The following is a 26,736-nucleotide window of genomic DNA, read 5'->3' as shown; positions in this document are numbered from 1 at the left end:
CTTGATCTCTGACCCATCTTTTCAGCTGGCTTCCGTCTCAACACCAGGCTCGCGACCACCTAGGCTACCAGTGAATCTCTTCTTGATGCGCGAAACACCAATCTTGGCTTGGCTTTGGGCAAATTTGACATTGCGTGCAGGCAACCATTGCGACACTCCACGATGTTTGCGGTCTTCTGCACGTTTCCCTGCCCTCTTGTCGAACTTTGAATCCTTTGGTGCCACGGGTTGTACTGAATTACCCGAGCCCTGTGAAAATGTTGTATCGTTTGTGTCGGTCGTATACATCGTATCTCCGCTGGGCCTTCCGCCGCCAGATGAAGAGAGACTCTTTCGATGCTTATCGAACCCTCCTACAGGTGCATTCGTGGAGTCGGTGATACCAAGGTCCGAAGATGAGCTGCTGTCAGCCCCCTCATCATCGTCATCATCATCACTTGATGGGTTGTATGGATCATGCGGCGGACGGTCCTTTCCGGGCTCTGCAATCTTCTCCCAATTTTTGTTGGTATAAGCCCGAGGATCGTGACCAAACGCCCCAGACCAATCTTCACCGGACTTGCTGAGCCATTTCTTCCTCTCCTTTTCGTCCACTTGTTGATGAAGAATATCACGGCCTTCGGACAGTGATTTCTCATGCAATTCCTGAATCTCATCGGGCACTTCTGCTTCGACCACGCGTGCTCGAACTCCCTCCGTCAAGCAAGCTTCAAATGTCTCGTAAGTCTCCCGAGTATCGTTGTCCACGACAAAGTCACGATGAGACTCATCCATGCCAGCCTTGAATCGGCCACGGAACTGCAACCGTCCCACCTCTTCCAAATCTTCAAGTCCCTTGTCTGTAAATGCCTTGAAATTCTCTTCCGTGATATAATTCTGTATCAGGCGATTACCATTCTTGGTCTTCCAGATAGGAATATCAAATGGAGTTTCTTCATTGTCGACCAGGTTTTGCAACCAAATGGATGCGTATGCAGCAGCTCCGCGCTTACCACTGACGTGGAACTCAAAGATGACTGGTGATCGATACCGATGTTTGACTGGAAGACGAACATGATGGTTGCTCGAGGCGGAAACGTCCCAGTAAACGCCGTCTCCCTCTTCAGTCTTGTGGCACTGTGTTCGAGGTATCTTGCCGCTGCTACCACCAGTCCGAAGCTTTAGCTTGGTGTTATCAGTCCAACCTTTGGTGACGATGTGGTCAGACAAGAATTCGAATGTGCCAACATCCCATCCAAGCATTTTTGGTGGAAGTCGAGTTTCAACACTGCGGAACAAGAGCGAAATTCTGATACGACCGAAACCAATCCCACCATCGAGAGGATACCAGCGCGTCACTTGGGAGCTAGTGGTCAGTATTTCGGACAAGCGCAATGGAACAACGCCCAAAATTGGATCATGTTCACGATTGCGCTGATCACGCACGGTGACAGTAACCAAAGCAGATCTCCAATCACGCATGAATCGTTCTGTGCCAGCATTGAAAATGGGCTTGCTGCTGACTGCCTTCGCTCGAGTACGGTAGACAAGCACATCATTGTACAAAATGGTGCAATAGGACGTAGGCAATTCTATCTTCATTAGTCGTTGTACAATAGATGAGGCTCTGCGCGAACACTTACTGTCGGATTCTTCTTCTGTAGCTTCTCCATAAGCTTTGGCCGGTTCGAATTCTTTACCCTTGCGATTGCCATTGCTACCTTTGATGTTCTCGAGTTCCAGATTAACAATCTGGTGAACAATAACGCTACAGATACCACTTGGCCATAACGGATCAGGTGGAGTGTGGGCAACAGCATCAGCGTCTGGTGTATCCAGTGTGCCTTTGTCATCTTCAAACTGATCATCTCCTTTGAGAGCATTTGGTAGAGCCTTGTTTTTGCCATCGGTTCGCAGGGCAGCACGGAATTTAGGTTTGCCGAAATACCCAACCTCCCAGTGGAGTTCTCCTGGCATTTCGGTGCCTTCTTGAACACCGGCCAGTTTGGAAATTTGTGGGTACATCTTTCCTGGGTGTTGTATCATTTTCTGCATGGACAGTTCGACTTTGCCGACCATGTCATCAGCTGAGTTGCGATCCGAGTCCCAAAGTTCGATACTTAATTGTTCATCAGCTTTGATTAGTTCTGGAGTGACCAAGAGTGCAGCAGTCTCCTCCCAGATTGGATAGAGGTCATCGGTAATGACACGAGTGCAGTACATTGGCTTGCCATACTTGGAGAACGAGAGGTTGATATAAGGATCACTTCCACCGAATTTGCTGCCACGGCGATCTTGCTTGCTGAGACCATTGGCACGATGAATGCGAACCCACATTACACCAATTGCTTGAGTGTTCTTTGTGATATCGTCTCCCTGAAGCATTGACTTCAGATCCAGCTGCATAGATTTGGGGGCGACATATAAACTTGCAGCAGCTGCTACCGCATAGTTGACGAAATTCGAGATCAGTGGTAAGTTGAGGAGATTAACCCCACGCTTGACCATTGGGATACAGCCTGCCTGCACATGAGGAACACCCATGAGAGTGAAGGTCAAGCTTTTCGCAAAAGGTGGTTCTGGTGTCATCTGCAATCTTAAGCGAACAGTACCAACGAGTTCCTGAAGTTCGACCCAGATTGGTAGAGGGACTCCAATGAGACCTTTGATACCAAGGTAGAACACCAAGTTCATGTGCATATTCCTCGCCCTGGCAGCGGATGATCCTCCTGTAGGTTTGGCATGGTAAGCAAATGCAACTTCGAGGTTATAATAGTCTCCTCCCTCTTCATCGGCAGCTGCTTCCTGGGGATCCTTGGTCTTCTTGTTCTCCTCGTGAATACTCTGTTTGAGATCTTCTACCTTGGAGTCCGGCAGGGCTCGTAAGCTGAGAATACGGATCGGGTTGTTTCCCTGATCTATCTCGGCGACTCTGACATTGTTGATGACTCCTGGAACGGAAGCTTGCATGACATCCTCCAACGTATCTGCCACTGCTGCAAACATGTCAGGATTGATCAAGCCCCACACAATCCCGAGGAAGGTGTTCATCCATTCCACGGATTCAGGGAGAAGATTCGCTGTAGCCTGTAGCCCGTCAGTTCACTTTCTATAGATAAAATATCTCAACATTTTACATACAGTCTCGCCTCTCGCCTGTTCGCTGCTCCACTCGACCTCACGGCCGCTTCTAACAACCTCTTTCATCCATAGCCAAACACCAGAAGCCAGCACCATGCCTAGTGGAATCAGGCCCTTTAGAGCACCACCAAACATCTTACCCACAAAAATGATGGACAACAAGATTGCAATACAGAGCCCACCTGCACGCTGTTCGAGCATTGCAAACATGGGTTCATAGCTGACCGAAGGCGTGGGATGAAATAAAATATTCGTCTTCTCTCCATGAATTGGCACGTCCGAGGTGGACCCCTCAGCAATAGGATCTGGAGGAGCTGTGATATCTTGTTTCTCCTTATACTCAGCTCCTGATTGAGAAGCATCGGTCTGGACGGGAGTTGGCTTTCCCACATTTGCGTTTGGTACGGATAACTGGTTACCATGGTTAGCTTATAGGGGTTGAATACTTGTCTCATGTGTGCTCACCATGGGGTCATCCGCTCGTTCCATATATTCTTTGCCGACATCCGCAATAATCACTTGATTTCCCGTGACTGGATCTGTGACCGTCTTTCCTTGAGCCTTTGGTTTTTCATTTTGATGTGGTGTCACTTCGGACGAATTTGCTTGAGAGGGAGTAGCAGTGCCATTGGTGTCAATAGCCTTGTCTCTTTGAGCCTTGTCTCTGTCGAGGTTGGCCACGAATTCCTTGATATTTGGGATTTTGTTGGTGCCACTCCATGGTTTGCCAGACTTCTGCTGCTGGGCGCCAATGGGGTCTGCCATGATCAAGGAGGTCCCTTTGGGGTAGATGTTGAGTTAGAAGTATTGAAACGCAGGGTCGGACCCCAATGCAACTTCCCCTTCAATCTCGAAAACGCAGTCGAAGAACGAAAAGTGAACCCCGAGATGAAGAGAGAGACTGACAGGAAAAGGAGAAAAGAAGGCAGCTGGAGGACGAAATTCCAGGATCGACATCACTTGTGTGAGTTGACATTGCTTGATGCAGGACCATCAAAAAGTTTATGACGTAACTCCAGATGCCAGCCCAGTTCCAAAACGCGTCAACGTTCCCCATCGATAATCGGCAAAGCTGCACGTCTCTCTCGCTTGATTGATTGCCGGATCGGACGCCCAAAAAACATGGAAGCTGGGCCAGTGCCATGCCTAATCTGGCCCTCCTCGGCCACTATTCCAGCTTTTGTTGCGGGCTGTCCAGGGCCAAGACGATCCCTCCTCTGGGGCCCTGGGTTAATCCGCGCCGCCAACCCAGCCACACCGGCCGCTTAAAGACGCCGTGGCCCACAAAACTGATCGTTCGGTTCAGCCCATTTCTGAACTCCTCCCCCTTGCCCGTTGAGTTATCCGACCAATCATTGTTTTTATGTCATTCGCTTCAAGCCAGAAGATCGCCCGTGAGGTAGTATATCCAGGCATGTCTTGTGTCAGGCGAGGCTGATCGCTGATATCATTATACATATCGTCCAAGCCTATATAAGTGTTCTGCCAATGTAGTCAAAAAAGAAATCCCGGATTTACATCCCGCCAGATTTGCACCCCGAACTTGTCGAATATCAGTCCAAGCCAAAAAAACAATTTCAAGAGATACCAGAAAGACTGTCTCTGCAATACCAGTCGCCGTAATACCTGAATCAACCGAGGTCTAGCCAGGCATCTCGCATGGCAACTTGCCTGAATTGTTGATAATCTTTTTGAGAGAATCATTTATATTCTTGAAGAAGGTGAACGGCATCTGGGCACCCGCCGTCTTTTACTGAGCCGACTTACAAGCCTGGGAGGTAGCTGTGAAGGTTAGCCACTATAAAGATCAAAAACTGCAGCCAACACTCTGTACAAGGTGACTACAGGGCCCTTGCCTGCTTGCCTGCTTGCCTGCTTGCCTGCTTGCCTGCTTGCCTGCCTCTTGATATATGGTTTTTTTCTTATTCAGCTACCCAGCAGGACATCATCTCTCTGCCAGATTTTTCGTCCCGCCATCCAGGTCCCAAGAACCACACCATCCATATCCAAGATAGCAAAGTCTGCCCTCCTCCCATTCTCCAATTTCCCCCGTTTGGACTCCCCCATCATGTCAGCAACATTCTCCGTGACGCATTGGACAGCTTCCGCCAAAGTACATCCTGTGAAGGCGACGGCGTTTCTCACGCATTCATCAAGCGTACAGCAGCTTCCGATTAACGTGTCTGTCCCCTCCAATGTCACGCGATTTCCTTGCTTGACCTGCTGTCTTGAAATCTGTCCATGGCCTGGATGCACACCGTCGGGCAGACCGGCTAATTCGATACTGTCTGTGATGAAGACGCATTTCCTCGGATCCGTGCGCAGACAGAGAGTGACAACCGATGGATGGAGATGAATTCCGTCCGGTATTATGGAATAATAGCAACGGCCTGTCGCCATGAGACCTGCGAGGCCGGGATTTCGATGCTCAAATGGTGCCATGGCGTTGAACACGTGTGTTAGTGCCCGCGCGCCTAGCTGGAGAGCGGCTAATCCGTCCTCGTATTTCGCCGTCGAATGGCCAAGTGAGATGACAATATGAGGATATTCCTCTTGTAGTTGTCCGATGAGAGCTGTCGCGCCGGGTAGTTCGGGGGCCAGTGTGATCATTTTGACGGCCGTGTCGAGGTTGTCCGTGCCGTAGAGCTGTGTGAGAGATATCTGTGTCGGATCCATGAGGTAGGAAGCATTGTGGGCACCCTTTTTGGAGGCATTTAAGAAGGGCCCCTCAAGATGAGAGCCAAGTAGGTCAGCTCCATCAGAAAATGCCCTTGATTTCAGGGCTGGCACTATCTATCCACGATGTAAATTAGCTCAAGGCAGGCCTCATGATCAATATCCAGTAGGGACCTAGCAATATCGGAGTCATAAAGTTGATATTGAGAAATTTTTTCAACAATCCTCGTAACCCAAGGATAGAGGAAACGTTTCGACATTGGGCTTACCTGCTTCCACCTCGCCGACTCCACGGTAGGAACCGTAGCCCACCAACCCGTCACTCCATGGCTGGCTTCCATCTTACTCACAGCCTCCAATTTCTTCAAATCTTCAGCATCGCCTTCCTCAGCGCTACTGCGATCTGACCCCAGTTGGGTGAAGTGCAAACCCTGCATGCCGTTCGTCTGGAGATCCAGAAACCCCGGCGCGACGACTCTGCCATCGAGATCTATCCGCTCGACGCCTTCTTGACGATAGTAGTAGTTGGGAGTGATGATGCCGGTGTCGGAGCTGAAATATAAATCCTGTGACACCAACTCGCCTGATATGCACACCTGGCAGTTTGTGAAGCATTTCAGTGATCGGTCCATTTCTAGTTAAGTGGTTGGATATGTCGGTGGACAGAGTTGTCCAGCATGATCTGGTGAAGGAGTTGGACGTTCGACGTTGATGGCCTACACCGGGAATATGTTTTAACCGAAGATATGTACCTGAGTCTTCCCGTCCTGCAGCGAAACAGAGTCGATAATCAACGAGTATCAGACCCACGATGTTTCGGAGTATCAGTCTGAATTACGATGCTCGAGAGATACTGAAAATAAGACGAGACGTGGTTTTATCGTTGGTATAGATTAGTATACAATTTCCTGCACTGCGAATGGCTAGCATTACGTAGTGCTATATTATGATATATCTGTCTAATTTATCAAGCACAACCCCCACCACATATCAATCGTGCCGTTTTTAAGAAATAATACAGGGTATCTTAAGAATCGTCAACTTCTCCATCCCTTTCTTCATCTCGGGCGTTTGGGTGGTTGGCCTTCGTTTCTGGTGAGCCAGTGGCTTCTGAGGGTGTGGCAGTCTCCGTGATAGTCCACTCCCAGCGTCTCTTCTTCCTTTTGGTTCTTCTTTCCGATGTACTTCTTGACCGATCTGACCTCCCGCGATCTTCTCGTGGGCTAGACTCAAAAGCGGTCATGGTTTTCCGTTTATTCCTTCCACGAGAAGATTCGTCAACTCGTATAATACGACGGTTGGTGTCGTCCTTACGATCATCAGAGGTTTGGTGAGAACTGTCCGAATCTGAAGTGGTGGTATCCTCATCCGATGATGTTAAATCCGCATGACGAGTGACATATTCGGTGGTCACAATCTCCTCCTCCAAAATAGGCTTAAAGGACACCTTCTTTGGTGCAGGAAAAAATATTCTCCGGCCTGCTATTCGAGGACTTGCACTTGCAGTAGCAAGCGATGGCCGTCGGATGCTCTGAGATAACGGGCTGTTCTTCAAAATGGGATAAACTCCAAAAGGCAAATTTAATATATAAGGAGAAGATTGGGTGTTTAAATTCGTCGGCCTCCTTGAAAGAGTTGGCCCTGGTGAAGGAATGGTTGAGATAGGTGAAGGTCGATAGGTTAAGTCGAAAGTGTTGGTAAAAGTGTTTAAATTTGTTGGAGTGGTAGTGGCGTGGACGTTTACATCAGTTCGACCAGTTGTGGAGTTGACGTACGTAGAGGCGAGATCAGAAGTTTTGAGAGACAACTTCGGTCTCTTGGATGACATAGATGTCATGGACGACCGATCTGGAATTGTGTCGAAAGGAATAATGTTAGGATTGTTAATTGGATCCTGTTGAGATAAAAGATGAGGCGCCATCGCCGGGGTTAGAGACATGGCAATCATATTGCTCTGGAATGGCAACTCTGGTACAAGAATTGTACCAGTCATCAAAGGTCCAGAGGGGAAATCCTATTTCTTCTGAATGACGTCTCTTGTGTGTTGAGGAAAATAATAATGGCGGGGGCCTTCGTGATTAGATGATTATGGTTGCAGATTTAATCGAGGAAGCGAGGGAGTTGGCGTGGTGCACATAAGCACCAGGATAAATGCGAACTGCCCAAATACGACCCCGGGCGATGTGCGCTCGTCAAGCGGACGAGGATTCTCCACCAGAATAGTTTGATGAACTAGAATGAGATAATCTGGGAAGAACAGGTATCAGGTGCCTGGAATGCCTAGCCTAATCACCAGGATGTGAATAGGAACAAATAGGTAGGGCTTTGGGAAAAGGAGGGGGATATCGGGCAGCTGATATGGCTGGACCCAGGCGAATGCGAGGACCAACCGCGTCATCTGGCTAAAAGCCACATTACTCGAGGCGCCATTTGGCCTTCGAGAATGGCCATTTGATTTTCGCACATATCCGGTCTGGAAACGACGGACTTACCGTGTGTCGGGAAGCTGGCCAACAGGGCCGAGTAAGGACATTTGAGCAGGGATGAAATTTTGGTGTTGAGCTGTTGGGTCCGGATAAGCTGGGGTAGGGATACCTAGGTAGTCTTCGTGGCACTGATACGGATAGTTGATCTAAATAGGGCTGATACGTCCGAAGAAGGGGGCTGCTCTTGATCGAAATTATGACTGAGATCCACGACTACACCCATAGGAGTTAAGAGGGCCATAGATGCAAAGGAGGCAAAAACATGGTTCCAGATCGCACGCAAGCTGTACTCAGTACGGGTATAGGGATGGAGTAACGGAGTGCGGATACATGGCACTATTTTCAGCAAAGACTTTTCGACTAGGGTGTCAATAGTACCAAAGAAGGGGGCAATTCGAAACGAACACGTAAAGATAGCCGTTCAGAGTGCGGCTGAGTGTTGTGATTGGGGGCTTCCCAAATGAAAATAGAACTCACCGAAAAGCTTGTCGGGTCGGAAAAATCGTCGATCCGGAGGGAGCCATTTGGACTGGGACTTTTCCTTTCTATGGGAGGGGAGCCATATCCGTACATGGCACACAGTGTGTCTGAAGTAACGATGGTGACATGTCAATTGCACTGGATAGCCCTGATGAGTCTCTCTCCAAGTCAACGCTTCATCTGAAATTGTATTCGTGGGAGTCAGTTAGAGTATTCTGACGGTGAGGCTGCGCCTTACCTAGGGACATCGTAGCTGCCGAGGTACTTGAGCCTGGCCTCCAACAAGTTCTTGGTACCTCAGGCTTCCATTGGCTGAGCCACAAGACGGTACGGAGGAGACCGAGTACTGGTGATCTGCAATTCAAGATTGGAAATGGTTTGCGAGACTTGGTAAGCCAATTGGTCTATTCCAAGCTGGCTTCTAATTACTCAGTTGATGGTACCTTTGATGCGCAGCCAATGCAAATATTGGAACGTATGCCTGACAATACTCACATCGCTCCACATCGCCCCTCTCGCTGTCTTCTGAATCCCATCCTTCCGCAGCATCCGCCAGGGGCAGGTTGCCACTTGATGCATCTATCCCTGTGCTGCTGTCGTCCACGCTAGAAGCCTTCGGCAGAGGCGATGGAACGTCTTCAATGGTATCTGATTCGACAACGACTTTGAAATCCTTAAGCACCTCATCTTGATGTCGAAACATTTTTCCAATGTCACGGCCTTTACTGTCCTTGGTCTCAGCTGCTGTCTCTGCCATGTTTGTGGCTGCAATGTTAATCAAGCTGAGATTCCAGCCGTTGGTCTCGTGATGCAGTTTGCGAAACATGGGCAGGAGCGTTTCTGCTACCAGTCTCTCGGCTAGTACAATAGAAGATTCGATCAAATTGAAGACAAAGTTGGGCATGGGACCTGACCGAGAAATCCGATGAAAAGTCCGGGCACGCGTACCGTCAGGTCCTGGTGGTGGCCGTGGCCTAGTGGACAGCCGCAATGTACGAGGATGAGCCATCCATCGAGATCGTGGGTGGGCGCCCTCCGTTGCGGCATCATCATCGTCGTCATCCTCACACAGGTCCATACGCATTCGTCGAATAAGTCTGTCGCTGAGAAGTAACAACTGCTCCTTGACCTGCTCGAACGTACGAAGGTACTTCATGTAAGAGTCCTCTTGGCTTATTTGAGATGGAATGCGTTTTGCCATGCCAACTTCGGAATCATCGATACCATGAATCAATTCCCATACCTTGCCTCCAATGCCTTTGGGCGATCCAGGCCCTGCAAGGATCGTCTCGAGCATTTCAGGGCCCATTGCAGGATATGAACGAACATCCAAAACAGTGACCGACTCTTTCGTAGCCCCATATATGAGGCCCTGATCAAAATCGGGTGGACGCCCTAGTACATGCGATCTGATCTTGTGGGCGATCTTGAATCCTATCCCTGGGATCTTGCCGATGTCGTGGGCATCCAGAAATTGCGCCACATTGCTCTCTGGGAGCCCAACGGGGTCGTAAGGAGGTACAATGGTCGTCTGATTTTTGGGTTTGTTTACGTTCCCAATAAGCTTTGAGAGTATTTTAGAGGTTGCAATGCCAACAGTCGACGTGTATCCTTTCTCCGCTTCTAATCCATGCCGCAAGTGTCGAGCTAGATGAGACCCTAAGCATAATCGTATGTAAAGTTGTTCATCGGTAGCCGTGGCAGATTCAGATGATGGAGCAGTACTTCGGGGGAACGTTGGCCCAAAGACTTGAGAGGCATCGTATTCGAAACCCCTGGTAGGGTCATCCTTGTTCAGACAAAAGAACGAATGCTGAAGATCATTCTGGTTCAATAGTTCGATATTGTAGTCAATCATGTCTGTACAATCGAGCCTGGAGTCGATATTAGGTCTTGACCATGAATCAATCGGTCTGAATGATTGGGTCTTACCAAACCTCGTCAAAACCAAGCCGTTCTGCCTTGCCACTCCATATCGACTGTTGCAGAAAATTGTACAATTCCTTGGAGGCGTCACGAAACCGCGTCAAGTCCTCCCCAAGAATGATCACTGCCTCGGGGCAAACCTGTTTGGCCTCGGTGATTAGCTGTAGCTTTCGCAAGCCACGACGGCGGGCTTCATAGTTGCAAGTGACAATGATTTGCTTTTGCTGAATGGCAAGAGGGACTGATTTGAGGGTAGGATCTTCATTCTCTACAACAGAGGCGTAGAAGCAGTCATAGTCAAAATGGATGATTATCCGGCGGTCATCTCGCCGCATGCCCCGTGACTTCTGCATTTCTTGTAGAGAGAAAGGATCATGGCTGTTTTATGTGACTACCCGGGCTTGATCGATGGCGGTAGGCGTTATGATGGGAGTTGGTAGGGATCTGCCTACTCCGTACGTGTTGCTGGTGGTTTGGGGATGAACTGAGGTTTTGAGAGGTTTAGGTAAGCTCCGTTAAGAGCCGAAAGAGTCTCGTCGCCCACAGCGTCCACCCTCGTCCCTCCATTCGTCAACGGGCCAGGCGCGTCCTAACTAATCCGAACGCGACCAGATAAACATTCGAGTGCTTTGTCCTCGCAACGCACCTGCAGCTTTTATCCTCTCTCTGTCTGTTGCAAACTTCACCTACTATATGTATCGCCAGTACTACTTAAGCTGACATCGGCGCGTGTGCGCCATTAACCATAACAATCTTGTCGATGGCTCAAGCCACTCCTTCCTTCCCTGGTCGCAACGTCTATGCTTCCTCGAGTAAACTGCCCGACAGAACTGTACTTAAACCCGGGAGTGCAGCCGCCCAGCAATATTCACAGTCGTCCCTGGGAAGACGCCCCGATCAGCCTTATCAGTTCGGTCAGCCGTCGGCCACACAGCAGCATGGAGGGTTGGGTGGAAGACCAAACATGGAAAAGGAACCTAATGCGCTCAGCGAACTGAGTGAGGAACAGAGGGATGAAATTAACGAAGCAGTAATGCGCCGGGCCCTCTTTACCATTCTACGACATTACTGACGCGCAGATATTTAGTTCTCCTTGTTTGACCTCGATCGCGATCGCCACCTAGACTACCACGAACTTCGAGTTGCCATGCGATCGTTGGGATTCACCATTCCCAAACCTGAAGTCGCCCAAATAATGCAGGCCCACGGGGTACCAAAACCACAGTTTAAAAGAGGGCCTCCAGGAAGAGGTCAACAGACCTACCATTCCAGTCAGCTTCTGATACCACAAAACGCATTCCAACGCATCGCAGCACAGAGAGTGTTTGAGAGAGATCCTGCCGACGAAGTGGAACGCGCCCTGTTACTCTTTGATCCCGATCAAAGGGGCTACATCGAAGCCGAAGATATTCGGAGAGTTTCTCGCGAGCTGGGAGAAACAGGCCTTGAAGACGATGAAATTCAGGCAATGATTGAGGAATTCGACTATGATGGAAGTGGCAGCGTTTCAAAGGAGGCCTTTTATGCGATCTGTCTGCAATGAATGACTGTCGAGTCTTTTCGGCCATCCAATCTTGGGAGAAGCCAGATTGAAGAGGCATATCATTGACTTCTGAGAGTGATGATAATCGATGTTCGTTTACGGGAAGGGAGAGTGATGAGTCCCGGAGGACACCCCGGGCGACAATGCATCTACCATGGCAATTCGACAGGCCCTTCCTTCGCCTTGTCTTTGCCCACAACCACGTCCCAATTACCAATATCTCGAGTTCCCCTGGGGGCCCAGTACGTTCCAGTTTTGTCGATTGAGAACTCCTTCTCTACCCAGTCTGCCGTTATTTTGGCGGCATCTTCTGGTTTCAGGGCGCCACCGGCATCCCAGAACTTGTCGAAACCCACTCCTGCAGTCATTTCAGTCCTCATAAAGCTGTACCAGTCAGTACTTCGGAATACTTGAGAAATGATGGGTCTAGGGTGCCCACCTTGGATGAATGGAAACCACAGCAATGCCTTTATCTTTCAGATCAAACGACAGCTGCTTGGCGACCATATTCAAAGCTGCTTTCGAGCCATGATGACCGAAGTTGCCTCCACCTTCCTGCTCATGTCTCAAGGTGATTGAACCCGACTCGGACGACACCAGTACGACTTTGGCACCCTTGGATAAGATGGATGACTTGACCAATTCTTGTACCACGAAGATTGGTGCAACAGATGATAATGTGTACATCTTGACCTCCTCCTCCCATTTGGCCTCCCCGAAGTCCTCTGTTGCAAAATAGCCAGCAGTAATAATGACTGTGTTGATGGATTTGCCTTTCAATGCTGCAGCAAGATCATTTCCGACAGTAGGCTTGGAAAGGTCTATTTTTGGTATCCATGTGATGTTATCTGCCTTTGGATCTGATGGTGCAGTGGATGATCGGGATGTGGCATAGACAGTGTACGACAACTTGGTTGCATAATAGGAGGTTAGAGCTGATCCCAGACCTCGAGTGGCTCCAACTATCAGTACAGTAGACATTACGGTCTTGGAAAATACTGCAACTTCAATGAGATCGAATGACTTTTGCTAAATATGCATACGAGGTGGAAGTCGGATTGAGGAATCTACTAATTGAATGATGCCGATGTCAAGGATTGAAATTGAACCTTTTCCGCACTTCGTAAGCTTGAATCCTTTGCTTCTAATAATGCAAACGCAAGGGACTGTGCAAATTAAATGGAGAAAGCACATCAGCCTTTGCACATCTAAAGTTGTCATGAAAAGGATAGTGCTATGCACAACCTGAACCCAAACGAGACCCATCATGTGATTACGTCATAGGAGCCCTGGCTGCCCGCGTTTTCAAATATCCCAAAACGATTAATTGTGGACAGATCCATCAACCTGAAGTCGAACTCGATAATCATTAAATCACACAGCACAACAGCCCTTCTAAAGTCCGCATTCCCACAACAAACTAGAGACTTTGCCCTCTTTACCGACTGCGGAAGCGCACCGTCTACCTGCATCCTTCAACCCACAAGATGGCAGACGCCCCAGACCCCGATGTCTCTGTACCTGAAGCAGAAACGCCCTCTCAACGTCAAGCGCGCATACGAAGACAGAAGCGGGAGGCCAAGATTACAAGTACTGCTGGAGAACGCCTCGATAAGATTACTCGTTTGAGTGGACGTACTCCAGAGAGCAGTGAGTATACCCAGAATCTTGGAGCGCGAACTCCTCGCATCACAACCACTCCCTGCGCCCCAAACGTGGTGCAATGAAGGATTGTCACTCGAATTTCGTCGTTGTTCTGTGTGAAGCGCTCAAGCTGACAGTAGACTACAGTGCGCAATGAATCTCCTGTACCAACACCTCCTCGAACAATTACACCATCACATTTTCCACCCTCTGGCGCAGCAGGCTACGACACTCCGGACCCAGAGCAAATACGCTTGCAAGAACAATACCTAAGATCGATGTTGAGACAACCACTGCAAGAAGGATCAGAAAATCAAGCACAACAAGAAGAGGACCCGATGATGAAAATGATGCAAGCCATGATGGCCAATCTTGGAGGTGACCCGAACAATCCCAACAGTTCTCCTGGGGATTTTGGACTGGGTGCCGGATTGTCAGCCGGAGATCTTTCCAAGGCTACCGGACTACCGTCGTTTATCACAGACAAGTTGTTTGGAGGACAAAAGGCACCACCCAGCAAAGCCGAGTTACAAGCGACACGATTATGGAAAGTAGTGCAGGTGATTTTCGCCGTTGTGGCAGGTCTTTATCTGGTCTGGAGCATCCATAAATCGACACGAGCGTTTGGCGAAAATCCGCCGGCTCCGGCAACCTTCCAGAATCCCTTTATCATATTCGCGACTGGAGAGCTGCTCCTTCAGACCACGAAAGTGGCATCCAAAGGCCATTCGGGTAGAAGCGGGACTGGCTTGTGGATACAGGTAGTTAGAGATATCCTCGGCGACGGAGCGATATTGGTCTTCCTGATGGGAGCCGCCAAAGCCTTAGGAGTACTGTAAGTCTAAGCCTGAGCCTGGCCTATGGTGGGCCGGGCCATGCCCAAGCTCCAAACACAGGGCCCATTTTTCGGCTCTACGGATTTTTTTCGATGTTTTGTACCTGCCGAACTACAACTCATGATCATGATACAACTAGTAGCCATGTACCGGCATGTGAGCTCATGGCCCCAGCATGGCATTGAAGATTGAGTGATGAAGTCTTTGGGCTTCATCCCGTTTGACAAATGTCTCAATTGCTCACACCACTCCCACCGCTCGAGAGATCAAAGAGCGTGAGATCACCCAGCGAATCCACCAGCACATGATTGTCTTTTTCGGGCAATGTCTGGGGAATCCGCAAATTGGTGATCGGAGATGCGGAGACTTGTGGCAAGTTGTGACATGCCCCAAAGGCCCAGGGGTTGAAAGGCTGCCCACCAAACTAGGACGTATCACCGTGAAGAGGAGCCTGTAGACGTAGGAACGAGCAAGACCTGATGTGTCTAATGTGATGGGCCAAGGAGAGCATGACGCTGGAGAACTACAAACACTGCAAGAACTGGGGTTGATGTTCAATTAAGATGATGTCAAAGAGCGATCTGTCTGCATCCTAGAGGCATGGCATTCATGGCAATTGAATCTGTTGATGGCTATTTCTACACCTATGTCACAACCTGCTAAGAAATCCAAGCCCAAAGGTCAGGATGATCAACGAGTGCGGGGCTAAGGAGTTGATGAGTGCTGGTGCTGGTGCTGACGATGGCACCCAGGTGGCTTACAGTCCCCTGCCTCTTTGAACGCCCTGAGCCCTGAACGCCCCGCTGTCCGGCTCCGAACTCGTGGAGGAAAGTCATGGGCTTGCCCCTCCACCAGCAGTGCCAGTGTTGAGCACTGGTGCAGTGAGCAGCAGTCTCCGTCTCCACCACCGAGCTTCAAATCAACCGCAACCGAATAACACCATTGCGGTTGACCCAAGGGAGCTACTTTCCATTCGGCCGGGGGCGTTGGCCAGGGTCGTAGGGGACCGCAGCCTTCACTAACCTACCTCTGGCCCTGTGTTTACCACTTGGTCCTGTCGTGTGTGACGAAATCAATCCCAAATCAAATATCCGTGGTGTCCACAGTCTAGAAGGCCTTTTCCCCCTCCACTCGCGCCTTCAAATAATACATGACTGCCCACCCCCCAGCTGTTGTTGTAAGCCCTTCGGCCTGTTCTCCTTTCATACCCTTTCTACACAGCACCCTCCTACAGCTTACCTGATCTGAACCACCTCGCCTTGTCCCATAAGCTTGAACCATGTCTGAAGGTGACACCAAGCCCCCCAAGGGGCCCGTCGTGGTCAGTAGCCTTTCTAGCTCTTCAAATCAAATTACTAACCATGAGGCAGCATGAAGCGCACGAGGTCGACACTTTCCAGTGCGCATAGTCCCCTTCTATGAGTCGCCGGATCACGAGTGCTGACATTTTACCCCAGTGTACCTAAACCGTTCTTCACGAAGGGTCCAGGAAAGGCCCATTTAAAAGATATCGATGAGTACTGGTCGTTGTACAAGGAGTCGATTGAGAAGCCCGATGAATTCTGGGGCAAGATGGCCAGAGATCTATTATCATGGCAGTCCGATTTCCAGACCGTCCGCAGTGGCTCATTTGAAAACGGTGATACGGCGTGGTTTGCGGAAGGCAGATTAAACGCCTCCTACAACTGTGTTGATCGACATGCTTTCAAGAACCCAGATAAGCCCGCAATCATCTACGAGGCCGACGAGCCCAACGAAGGCCGCACCCTCAGCTATGGAGAGCTTCTCCGTGAGGTGTCTCGTGTAGCTTACGTGCTGAAGCAGATGGGTGTCAAGAAGGGCGACACCGTGGCTCTCTACCTACCCATGATTCCCGAGGCCGTTATCTCTTTCCTGGCAGTCACGCGTATTGGCGCCGTGCATTCCGTCGTCTTCGCTGGTTTCTCCTCGGGCTCTTTGGCTGACCGTATCATCGATGCCAACTCCAAGGTCGTCATCACCACCGACGAGGGCAAACGTGGTGGCAAGCTCATTGGTACCAAGAAGATCGTCGACGAAGCGCTAAAGAAGTGCCCCGATGTCTCGCACTGCTTGGTGTACAAGAGAACCGGCGCCGATGTTCCCTGGACCAAGGGCCGAGATTGGTGGTGGCACGAGGAAGTCGAGAAATACCCCAATTACATTGCCCCCGAGCCCGTGAATTCTGAGGATCCCCTTTTCTTGCTCTACACTTCTGGCTCGACCGGCAAGCCCAAGGGTGTCATGCACTCGACCGGTGGTTACCTACTAGGCGCCGCAGCGACGGGCAAGTATGTGTTTGACATCCACGACGGCGATGTATTCTTCTGCGGCGGTGACGTGGGCTGGATTACTGGACATACTTATGTCGTGTATGCCCCTCTCTTGCTGGGCGTGGCAACCGTGGTGTTTGAAGGCACCCCCGCATACCCCAATTTCTCGCGTTATTGGGACGTCATCGACAAGCATAACGTAACTCAATTCTACGTTGCCCCGACCGCCCTCCGTCTCCTCAAGCGTGCCGGTGATGAGCACATCCACCATAAACTCAGCAAGCTGCGAGTATTGGGTTCGGTGGGTGAGCCCATCGCCGCGGAAGTATGGAAATGGTATTTCGAATCAGTCGGCAAAGAGGAGGCACATATTGTGGATACCTACTGGCAGACGGAGACTGGTTCTCATGTGATCACACCCTTGGCTGGTGTGACTCCCACGAAACCAGGCAGTGCTTCTCTGCCATTCTTTGGCATCGAGCCTGCCATCATTGATCCTGTCTCCGGTGAGGAGATCCAAGGCAATGATGTCGAGGGCGTCTTGGCATTCAAGCAGCCCTGGCCTAGCATGGCCCGAACTGTCTGGGGTGCGCACAAGAGATACATGGACACTTATCTGAATGTGTACAAGGGATATTACGTGAGTACATCGATACGAGTATTGGTTGCGAATGTTTGCTAATGCCAGACAACAGTTCACCGGAGATGGCGCAGGCCGTGATCACGAAGGATACTACTGGATCCGGGGACGTGTCGACGATGTGGTCAATGTTTCCGGACATCGTCTATCGACGGCCGAAATTGAAGCCGCACTCATCGAACACGACGGTGTTGCCGAAGCTGCCGTGGTGGGCATCAACGATGAGCTGACGGGCCAGGCCGTCAACGCCTTTGTGTCACTGAAAGATGGCACCGACCCCGGCGAGGGAACGCGGAAGGATCTCATCCTTCAAGTGCGCAAGTCGATTGGTCCATTCGCCGCTCCCAAGGCGATCTTTATCGTGGACGATCTGCCCAAGACTCGATCCGGCAAGATTATGCGAAGAATTCTGAGAAAGATTCTGAGTGGTGAAGAAGACAGCCTGGGAGACACATCGACTTTGAGCGATCCCAGTGTCGTGGACAAGATTATTGAAACTGTCAAATCATCGAAGAAGAAGTGATGATTGATGGTGAGTTTGAAGGATGTCGCCCCTGTAAGGATATACCCGGATTCTTCTCAGTTCCCTCTGTACCCAAGGTAGCTAGGCTAGTCAGTCAGTACGAAGTTGCAGTTCGGGCATATATATTGCATGATAACAAATGAAAAATTTCACATTTCTAGCCACATGTTGAGTTGGTACTCGTCAGATTTCATCAGCATTCCTCCGTGCTTCTGCCTAGAAAGTACCTCTATCGAATGTGGTCTATTTGCCAACTCACATTGCGTTCTGTTTCATCTCGGAAGGCTGTGCATCTAGTCTGGCTCTTCCGGCCTCTTCCCGAGAACAATGGCATTGCAGCCTGAGAGTCCATTGTGTACTAGACCATTGAACCACAGCGAACACCAATGATGGCTGCAACACCAAACTCTCAGAAGATGGCTGAGTCATCCACCAACTCTCTCCTTGGCGAAAAGAACCAGTAGAAACGACTTTGTGGGAATTGGAGCAGAGAGGAGAGACAAGCTAAACCTGAACGAATGAACCCGAGCTTGGGCTGAGCCTGCCACCGGCACCGCAGTTGACTTGACACGCCGCAGTCTGGCACTTCTTAGATATCTCACTCCTAATATTTCCCATCACTCGAGGCGCGTTGTCTCTGTGCCCACGCTGCCATCAATTTTCATCAGATTAACCCGGGTTCTGCGAGTCACACTCGGGCTTTAGGTCGACAGCAGCCTCTTCTCCGAGTGATTGCCTGCTGGGAGCTCGTGGGCTTTCATTCAAGTTTTCATCCGGTTCTCTTGCTCTGTCCAGGCGCGTCCACCCAGCACTGAAGACCCGTTCCAGTCCTGATCAAAATCCCTTGCACCCTTCCTTTTTCTTCTCCACGCTCTTTTCTATTCCTTGCCTGGCATTTCACAGACCTCATCCTTCAAACATTGCGAGACGCGCTTCGATTCCTGCCAATATGTCGTTTGGCAGTGGAGGGGGTTTCTCCTTCGGAGGAAATAACAACAATAATACTCAATCCACTTTCGGCGGCTTTGGAGGCAACAATAATACCAATTCTGGTAAGTTTATGTTTTTCTCTTTGTTCTTGTCTTTCCGCATGGCACCCATCTGATTTGCATCGTCAGGCTTTGGATCCGGCAACACCACCGGCGGTTTCGGAGCCAGTACCAACAACCAGAGTACGTTTGGAGGAAGCACATTCGGTTCCAATTCTGGAGGTACGTCACGGTTTTCACTGCACTCCCTTCTACTTCACTCGCAGGCAGTACCGCGCACCTGTGAAGGCAGCACTAGCCAAATATTCTAAATCATATCCTTCCAACGCTCAATGGCTGCGACCTTCACGTACTTCCCACCGATCACACTCCTTCCCACGCGTTGATCATGGCTTCAAACATTTATCCCCTCTTGTTGGACCGCAAGCGTCTTGATCCAATTAGCCTCACTATGCGCCCTACCGGCTCTCGCTTTGCGCCATCCCTCAATACCATGGCTGAAGATTCAATGGATGTTGAGACAAATGACGATAAAGAGAACAAACTGACGAAGAACGCTCAAACAGGTTTCGGAAACACGAACAACTCTTCCTCCCTATTCGGCAACAAGCCTGCTGCCTCGAACCCCTTCGGTGCCAGCACCAATTCTGGTTCAGGAGGCCTCTTTGGTAACTCTACAAACACTGGTGGTGGCTTTGGTACTTCAACAGGTGGATTTGGGAGTAACAACAACACAAGTGCTTTCGGGAGCAATAACAACAATGCCTCATCATCCTTTAGCTTTGGAAGCACGGCCAACAAGCCTGCATTTGGTAACACAACGAATTCGACCCCTCTCTTTGGGCAAGGTGGTTCTGGAACTACCAGCGGCTTTGGATCCACCAACGCCTTTGGCTCGGGGACTGCTCTAAGCAATCAACCAGTCCCTCCATCTGAAGGAACCGCCTCGACGCCCTTTGCTCCACATATCGAGAAAGACGGCACAGGCCCTGCTAGCAGCGCATACCAGAGCATTGTCTTTCAGCAACCCTACCAGAAGTACTCCTTCGAAGAACTTCGGCTAGCCGACTACAACGCAGGGCGACAGTTTGGCAACAACACCGGACAAGCTGGTGGCTTTGGTAGCAATAGCTTTGGCGGGTTTGGCGCAACCAACACTAACACTGGAGGGTTTGGTAGCAGCAACACTACCGGTGGTGGTCTCTTTGGCAACAATACCACATCTGCATCCACAGGCTTTGGAACCACAACTTCTACGACTGGTTTCGGCGGTGGTGGACTTTTCGGCAACAAGCCGGCGACTGGTGGTCTGTTTGGAACCCAATCCACCGCTTCTACAACCGGTGGACTGTTTGGCACTTCCAACAATACCACCAACACAGGATTTGGTACCCCATCTGGTGGCGGTCTGTTCGGAAATAACCAGACTCAGAACAAACCCAGCCCATTTAGCGCTACCACAACCACTCCTTCTTTCTCATTTGGAAACAACAACACTACTCAGACCACCCCGGCTCCTAGTGGGGGATTATTCGGGAACAATCAACAGACCAACCAGAGCAGCGGTGGCTTGTTCGGAAACAACAATCAGCAACAGAGTGGTGGATTGTTTGGCAACAATAATAACCAGCAGAAACCACTATTTGGCAACTCCACTGGTGGATTCGGAACCCCAGCCACGCAAAACCAGGGTGGAGGCTTGTTCAACAATTCCACACCTCAGAACAATACTGGTGGCTTGTTTGGAAATAACAACCAGCAGCAGAACACCAACACTGGGGGTGGTCTATTTGGTACAAATACGAATACTAGTGGTGGCTTGTTTGGAGGGAACAATGCCAACAACAACGCTCAGAAGCCTGGCGGTCTTTTTGGCACATCATTCGGCAATACCAACAATACGACCAATACTGGTGGTGGCTTATTCGGCAATTCGACCGCTAATCAACCGCAACAGTCAGGAGGACTTTTCAACAATGCCAACAACAACACCACTTCGGGCTTTTCGTTCGGAAACTCTGCCAGCAAGCCTGCTTCTACCGGTCTATTCAACAATACAAGCACCAACCAGTCTGGTGGGTTATTTGGAAACTCGTTCAACGGTCTTGGTGCATCCCAAAATAACCAACAGAACTCTCAGCAACAGCAGGACTTCAGAGTTTCGTCCCTTAATGACCCTAATCCTTATGGACAGACCTCGATCTGGACCGGTTTACCAGTCCCTACTCCAGACAATTCGAAACCTATCTTTACTCCACTATCTGCCAGCCAGAAGCTGAAAGAAAGTCAGTCGAAACCTCCACCAAGCCTCCGACTCAATCAGTCTCGATACATGACCCCTCCTCGTCGTCCAGGCTTTGGGTTCTCCTATTCCACTTATGGAACTCCCAACAGCGCGGCTAGTACCCCAGGTGGTGGAAGCTTGAGCAACAGCATGTATGGCAACCGCAGCTTCAATGGAAGTAGCTACGGAGGCAGCATCGGGCGCTCTTTCGGCAAGAGTGCGTCTGTCAGCAATTTGAGATCCCAGTTCAATGTTGGCGACAACGACAATGTTCTGAGCCCCAATGCCTTCAACCCTAGCCATACTCGATGGTCTGGAGGTAACATGCGTCGTTTGACTATTGATCGAAGCATTCGCAATGACCTCTTTAGCCGTCAATCATTGCCTGCATTGACTGCACCAAGCCCTGATAAGAATGTGAATGGTACGCCCGCTCCCAACACTACACAGAATGAGCCTCCTGCAACAGAACCAACCAAACTGAGGAAGCGTGTAAGCTTCGATAAGGAGACTACTGGTGGTCAGAACGGCACTTTGAATGGCGACTCTGGCGCATTGGTTCGGACCGAGGTCGATGATGATACGCCGGAGCCCGAACCTAGAGGTCGACCTACTTCAAATGGAGGAGTGGCACCGGATGTTCAACAGGCGCGTGGTAACGAGCTTGCCGTAGTCCCTGAGGATCGTGCTTCCGACCACGTCAGCCCCAAAAAGACAGCGGTGGAAGCAAAGCCAGACCCACAGCCTGGTGACTACTGGATGAAGCCTACACGTGCTCAACTCAGCAAATTGCCCCGAGACAAACTGCAGGAATTCATTGGATTCGAGGTCGGTCGCAAAGGGTGTGGTCGTGTGACTTTCCTTGGTGCCGTTGACCTCACTACTGTCCCGCTTGATGACCTGTACGAAAAAATTGTCGAAATTCGTCTTCGCTCTGTCACCGTCTATCCTGATGCAAGCTCCAAGCCACCTGTCGGCAAGGGCCTCAATGTCCCGTCCAAAATTTCTATTGAAAATTCTTGGCCACGCGCTCGAGGTCAACCTTCATCTGCGACTAGTGGTCCAATCTTCGATAAACATGTCAATCGTTTGAAGAAGATGCAGGGTACTGAGTTTGTCAGCTATGATGTTGCATCTGGTGTGTGGACTTTCAAAGTTCCCCATTACACGAGATATGGCTTGGATTATGACGACGACGATGATCTGAGCCGCAGTCAGCTTTCCCTTCCTCCTGATTCTATTGACGGTTCACAATCTGGACATGTTTCAGCAATGGAAGTCGATAGCGAGAGTGAGGAGAATGATGATTACGAGGACGATGATGAGGATGACACTTTCGCCTTCAAGCAAAAGATTGTTCCAGGCGGATTCGGCAAGCGCTCGGTAATTGAAGACTACGAGTTGAGTGGGGCCAACGCTCAAGAACTTGAGGATGGACCCGAATCCGATCTTGAAGAGGACGAAAATGATGACACCGAGAACGAAGTCAGTATGGTGGGCTCTTTCCCGGCACCTGCCATCATTGAGAGCCCCTTCAAGCCAGTTCTAAAGGCTAGCCATTTGGGCACACCTGGGAAGGCCTTGATTAGCCTGGAGGGAGATTGGGCCGAACAGTTGCAACGAACAATCAGCCCTCGCAAACAGAACCGTGAGGCTCTCCGAGACGTGCAGAGCAAAGTCCTCCTTGATCGTGCATTTGAACCAATCAAGCCACGCGCCACCAAAAAGGATCAGCTCAACACCAGCATTGATATCATGAATTCGTTGTTTAGCAAACACGAGGAGAGAATGTCAAAGGGCAGGAAAGCACAGGCTGGGCCGGACTTTGAGGTTTGAATACTCCTTTTCTGTCTTCTCCCTCAATCGCACACTGTCTTTCCCTCCCAACACCAATCCTTTCCCTCCCATTGCCCCAAACCCCAGAAACACCATGATGCTTGAACCCTGCGCGGTATGAGATGGATGATTCGGATGACGACAATTGTGGAATGCGCTACGGGGTTACGGTTATCACTATTTTCGCTTCTTGTCTTGAGTTCAATCGAAAAGGTGGTCATGAAGTCTGTCCCAGGGTTCAAGGAGAAGTCATCATTGGCCATTGCCCCCATCTTTCCCCGTCATCACACCCCATCACACACACAAATCACATAGTCTGTAGGTAGTCTTATTGGAAATGAAACACATTTGCTAAATCTTTTCTCTTCTTCATCTAGTTCCCTTATGCCAAACGCTCGAAGACCTTTGACGACGAGACCGAATTGTCAGAGACAGACAAATCGTGGCATTCATCTTTCAAACCCCATTTTACTGCAACAAATGGATTGGTCTACAAATCGAATGGTGAAGGTGATGCTTCCGACGTCGAATGGACTAATGAGGCGTTGATTGTGGACGATCGTGGGAGGAATGTGGTGGCGTTGACTTCACTGCGTGGCAGCGCGGACCAGGTCAGTTCCTCAGTCACAGGCAGCTCACCTTACCCTTTTTCTAATGCGCCTTCCACTACTTACTGAGACCACCCTACCCTCGCAGTCTCAATTCTTCCTCTGTTTACACTTACTAAACCATCCGTACATGCACAGACCACTTCAGCCACTATGGATATTGAGACCTTTCTAGCCGACGCTCAAGTCCTTGAAATCGATGGCATTCCCTACGTTGAACACAAATCTGTTCCATTCTCTCAGTCAAGAACCCGACTCTCACAAAAGACGACTACTCAAACCGAGCTCGACATATATGAGCTTGGACATGTCCTGTTCGATGAATATGAGGACGAATTCTCTCGCGGCCTGAGCCGCCAACAACAACAAGAATATGTTGGTAACATTCGAAAGGACCGCTTATCGAAGTATCTATCATCTCTGATCTGGCGACGCCATGGAGACCAGATCAAAGCGTCTGAGAGATCGTCCTCCGCGGAAGCAGCGATTTTACACTTGACGGCGAAGAACATCAAAGCGGCGTGCGACGTCCTTATGAAAGAGAAGAATTTCCATCTCACACTCTTGGTCGCTCAGATTGCGTCTCCTGACAACACCGTTCAACAAGACATCACCGAACAACTCAACGCGTGGCGCGAGCAAGGCATTATTTCCGAAATGAGCGAGGAGATTCGAGCTCTGTACGAGATCATCGCTGGCAACACTGGAGTCTGTCAAGGCAAGCAGAATGTCCCTACGGAAAATCGCGCGTCGACCTTCTCGATCTCGGAGAAATTCAATCTCGACTGGATCCAGGCATTTGCACTTTGCTTATGGTATGGACAGCAAAAGAGCGGCAGTATTCAAGATTCAGTCAAGGAGTTTCAGGAAATGCTCACAAGCGAGGAAGAGACGGTTTCACCAATGGATGCCAGAGGGAATGAAGATCCGCTGTGGGTGCTGCTCAAAGTTTTCGCTACACAAAACAAAGGCAACGTCAGTGGACTGGAGAAGCCGGTCTTCCCGCAGGCTCTGTCAATCTTGGCCACTCCCTGGACTTCCAAGGTCATTTTCCGTCTACACCACGCCATTGTATCATCAGTCCCTGGTGTCAAGGTGGACCAAGATAAGGCCGAAGAACTGGCTGAGTCGCTCTCATTCGAGTTCGGTGCGCATGAGAATGTTGTTGGAGCGGCTTATGCTCTCCTGCATATCCGAGATCCAAATCTCCGAACCAAACATATTAAAGACCTCCTCAACAAACATGCCGCGATCCTCTCTGAGCCATCGAAGAATGGTACCGACACCCAATCACGGAAGAGCCTCTTCGACACTCTCGAGCAGACTCTGAAAATACCGTCCACGTGGCTTTATGCGGCCAAAGCTCTGCATGCCCGTTCTGCAAACGACTCAGCAGCCGAGCTATCCTACCAGATCCTCGCTGACGACCTTCCCTGCGCTCATGAAACTCTCCTCCGCCGCGTCGCCCCCCGCCTAATCATCGATGAAGACTGGACCGAACTCTCCACCATCCTCAAGCAATTCGGCGAGACACCAGAAGAGCACATCGGCGCCATCGCGTGGAGTGAAGGCGGCGGCGTCTACGAAGTCTTCGTAAAGCTAATGGAACTCGAATCCTCCTCAAAGAAAGCACATTCAGACCAGAAAGCCGTGAAAGCTGAGCGTGCCGCGCTTCTCCAGAGCTTACAAACGACCTTGACCAGCTTGAACGCTAAAGACACCAATCGCGGGCCCCTGGGCAAGGATAAAGAGAAACTCGAGGAACGCGTCGCATTGAGAGAGATGGGACGGACGGTGGCTGCGATTCTCAAGCAGGACGCGGACGGCGAGAGATCACTTCTTGAAAAGGTATGATTGATTGATTCTACGAATCCTTAGGATGTTCACTACCCCACATCTCCCTGTTCGTGGTCATGCAATTTCACAAAATCACAAAGCTGACGATATCCCTATTCGGAATACAGAAATCGATCCTTGATCTCCCACTCACTGCGAATGCGAGGCTGAGCCACGCTACGACCTTGGGTGTGGAGTACTACCGTAGCGTCATGGCTATGGCACGCTGATTAGTGAAGTTTGATTCTGGTTTTGACAATGATGGTTTCTACGGAAATAATGTAAAATAGGGAGCTTTGCAACATAGAGATTGAGAAAGAGCGCTCGTGGTTTGAGCAAGTCACAAGCTACCCACACGTTGTGCGTTACGCGGAGTGCGTCTTACGCTTTCAAGAGCCAGTCTTCGCCGGGCTTCACTTCGCCTCTGTGCCGCATCCTGTTTGTTTCTCAGCTCCATCCCACATCTACTTGCACTGCACACAACCGTATTGCAGCTCCGAGCGCGCCCAGCCACGATCAAGCTGCCCACTGGGATGGGACTTGTAATAGATGCCATGGATGGCATTACCGACCTCACACAGTGGAATCCAAAATCGAAGGGTCCGTCGAGTCGGAGGGCCATGGCTGAACAACAGTGCATGTTTATTTTGTTTTGTACGAGTATCACTAAGTTAGAACCTTCGCATGACTAAGATAAAAAGCACGGTAGTGAATGGCCCTTTCCAACAAAATTTGGGTTCTGGGAAAAAGGATTTCATCCGAGCGGAATAGATAGATGCATTCTCGCGTGGAATTGGGTCATAGGTCGAAACAAACACTCGATGGGGGTCAAATTCAATTCAATTCCTCGTCTCTATTGGCGGGTTCTAGTATCCAGCGTGGTAAATACCTTCGTCCGGTAGACTTACAACTAGAGTGTGCACTGTTAAGTCCCTCAGCCAAGTTGGGCCACCGGAGACGCGACTTCAGCCTTGTTGGCTAGACTGGCGGGAGCTGCACTGCAGCCTTGCTGAACCAG

General features: G+C 50.1%; 10 protein-coding genes across 10 annotated transcripts; 5 read left to right on the top strand and 5 right to left on the bottom strand.

Moving 5' to 3' along the window:
• Positions 1-21: 21 nt before the first annotated feature.
• LTR84_010727 (uncharacterized protein) lies at positions 22-3,885 on the bottom strand (the record flags this gene model as incomplete). The annotated part of the gene is made up of 4 exons (XM_064854261.1): positions 22-1,571; positions 1,623-3,066; positions 3,121-3,531; positions 3,586-3,885. The coding sequence occupies 4 exons, from the start codon at positions 3,883-3,885 to the stop codon at positions 22-24; spliced, it is 3,705 nt and encodes a 1,234-aa protein (XP_064700177.1).
• Positions 3,886-5,046: 1,161 nt separating this feature from the next.
• LTR84_010726 (uncharacterized protein) lies at positions 5,047-6,428 on the bottom strand (the record flags this gene model as incomplete). The annotated part of the gene is made up of 2 exons (XM_064854260.1): positions 5,047-5,913; positions 6,066-6,428. The coding sequence occupies 2 exons, from the start codon at positions 6,426-6,428 to the stop codon at positions 5,047-5,049; spliced, it is 1,230 nt and encodes a 409-aa protein (XP_064700176.1).
• Positions 6,429-6,823: 395 nt separating this feature from the next.
• LTR84_010725 (uncharacterized protein) lies at positions 6,824-7,735 on the bottom strand (the record flags this gene model as incomplete). The annotated part of the gene is made up of 1 exon (XM_064854259.1): positions 6,824-7,735. One exon carries the CDS (start codon positions 7,733-7,735, stop codon positions 6,824-6,826), a length of 912 nt encoding a protein of 303 aa, XP_064700175.1.
• A 1,448-nt stretch (positions 7,736-9,183) lies between these two features.
• LTR84_010724 (uncharacterized protein) lies at positions 9,184-11,041 on the bottom strand (the record flags this gene model as incomplete). The annotated part of the gene is made up of 2 exons (XM_064854258.1): positions 9,184-10,636; positions 10,695-11,041. The coding sequence occupies 2 exons, from the start codon at positions 11,039-11,041 to the stop codon at positions 9,184-9,186; spliced, it is 1,800 nt and encodes a 599-aa protein (XP_064700174.1).
• A 407-nt stretch (positions 11,042-11,448) lies between these two features.
• LTR84_010723 (uncharacterized protein) lies at positions 11,449-12,231 on the top strand (the record flags this gene model as incomplete). Its single annotated transcript, XM_064854257.1, has 2 exons — positions 11,449-11,718; positions 11,776-12,231. The coding sequence occupies 2 exons, from the start codon at positions 11,449-11,451 to the stop codon at positions 12,229-12,231; spliced, it is 726 nt and encodes a 241-aa protein (XP_064700173.1).
• Positions 12,232-12,380: 149 nt separating this feature from the next.
• LTR84_010722 (uncharacterized protein) lies at positions 12,381-13,212 on the bottom strand (the record flags this gene model as incomplete). Its single annotated transcript, XM_064854256.1, has 2 exons — positions 12,381-12,615; positions 12,671-13,212. The coding sequence occupies 2 exons, from the start codon at positions 13,210-13,212 to the stop codon at positions 12,381-12,383; spliced, it is 777 nt and encodes a 258-aa protein (XP_064700172.1).
• A 506-nt stretch (positions 13,213-13,718) lies between these two features.
• Positions 13,719-14,714, top strand: LTR84_010721 (uncharacterized protein; the record flags this gene model as incomplete). Its single annotated transcript, XM_064854255.1, has 2 exons — positions 13,719-13,881; positions 14,023-14,714. 2 exons carry the CDS (start codon positions 13,719-13,721, stop codon positions 14,712-14,714), a joined length of 855 nt encoding a protein of 284 aa, XP_064700171.1.
• A 1,276-nt stretch (positions 14,715-15,990) lies between these two features.
• On the top strand, positions 15,991-18,165 carry LTR84_010720 (uncharacterized protein; the record flags this gene model as incomplete). The annotated part of the gene is made up of 4 exons (XM_064854254.1): positions 15,991-16,032; positions 16,082-16,110; positions 16,169-17,642; positions 17,698-18,165. 4 exons carry the CDS (start codon positions 15,991-15,993, stop codon positions 18,163-18,165), a joined length of 2,013 nt encoding a protein of 670 aa, XP_064700170.1.
• Positions 18,166-19,114: 949 nt separating this feature from the next.
• On the top strand, positions 19,115-19,465 carry LTR84_010719 (uncharacterized protein; the record flags this gene model as incomplete). The annotated part of the gene is made up of 2 exons (XM_064854253.1): positions 19,115-19,217; positions 19,284-19,465. 2 exons carry the CDS (start codon positions 19,115-19,117, stop codon positions 19,463-19,465), a joined length of 285 nt encoding a protein of 94 aa, XP_064700169.1.
• A 77-nt stretch (positions 19,466-19,542) lies between these two features.
• Positions 19,543-25,736, top strand: LTR84_010718 (uncharacterized protein; the record flags this gene model as incomplete). Its single annotated transcript, XM_064854252.1, has 3 exons — positions 19,543-23,268; positions 23,652-23,885; positions 24,021-25,736. The coding sequence occupies 3 exons, from the start codon at positions 19,543-19,545 to the stop codon at positions 25,734-25,736; spliced, it is 5,676 nt and encodes a 1,891-aa protein (XP_064700168.1).
• Positions 25,737-26,736: the final 1,000 nt, after the last annotated feature.

This window comes from Exophiala bonariae, assembly GCF_035927105.1.
Source record: "Exophiala bonariae strain CCFEE 5792 chromosome Unknown scaffold_48, whole genome shotgun sequence".
NCBI lineage: Eukaryota > Fungi > Ascomycota > Eurotiomycetes > Chaetothyriales > Herpotrichiellaceae > Exophiala > Exophiala bonariae.
This window is presented reverse-complemented; position numbering and strand designations above follow the sequence as displayed.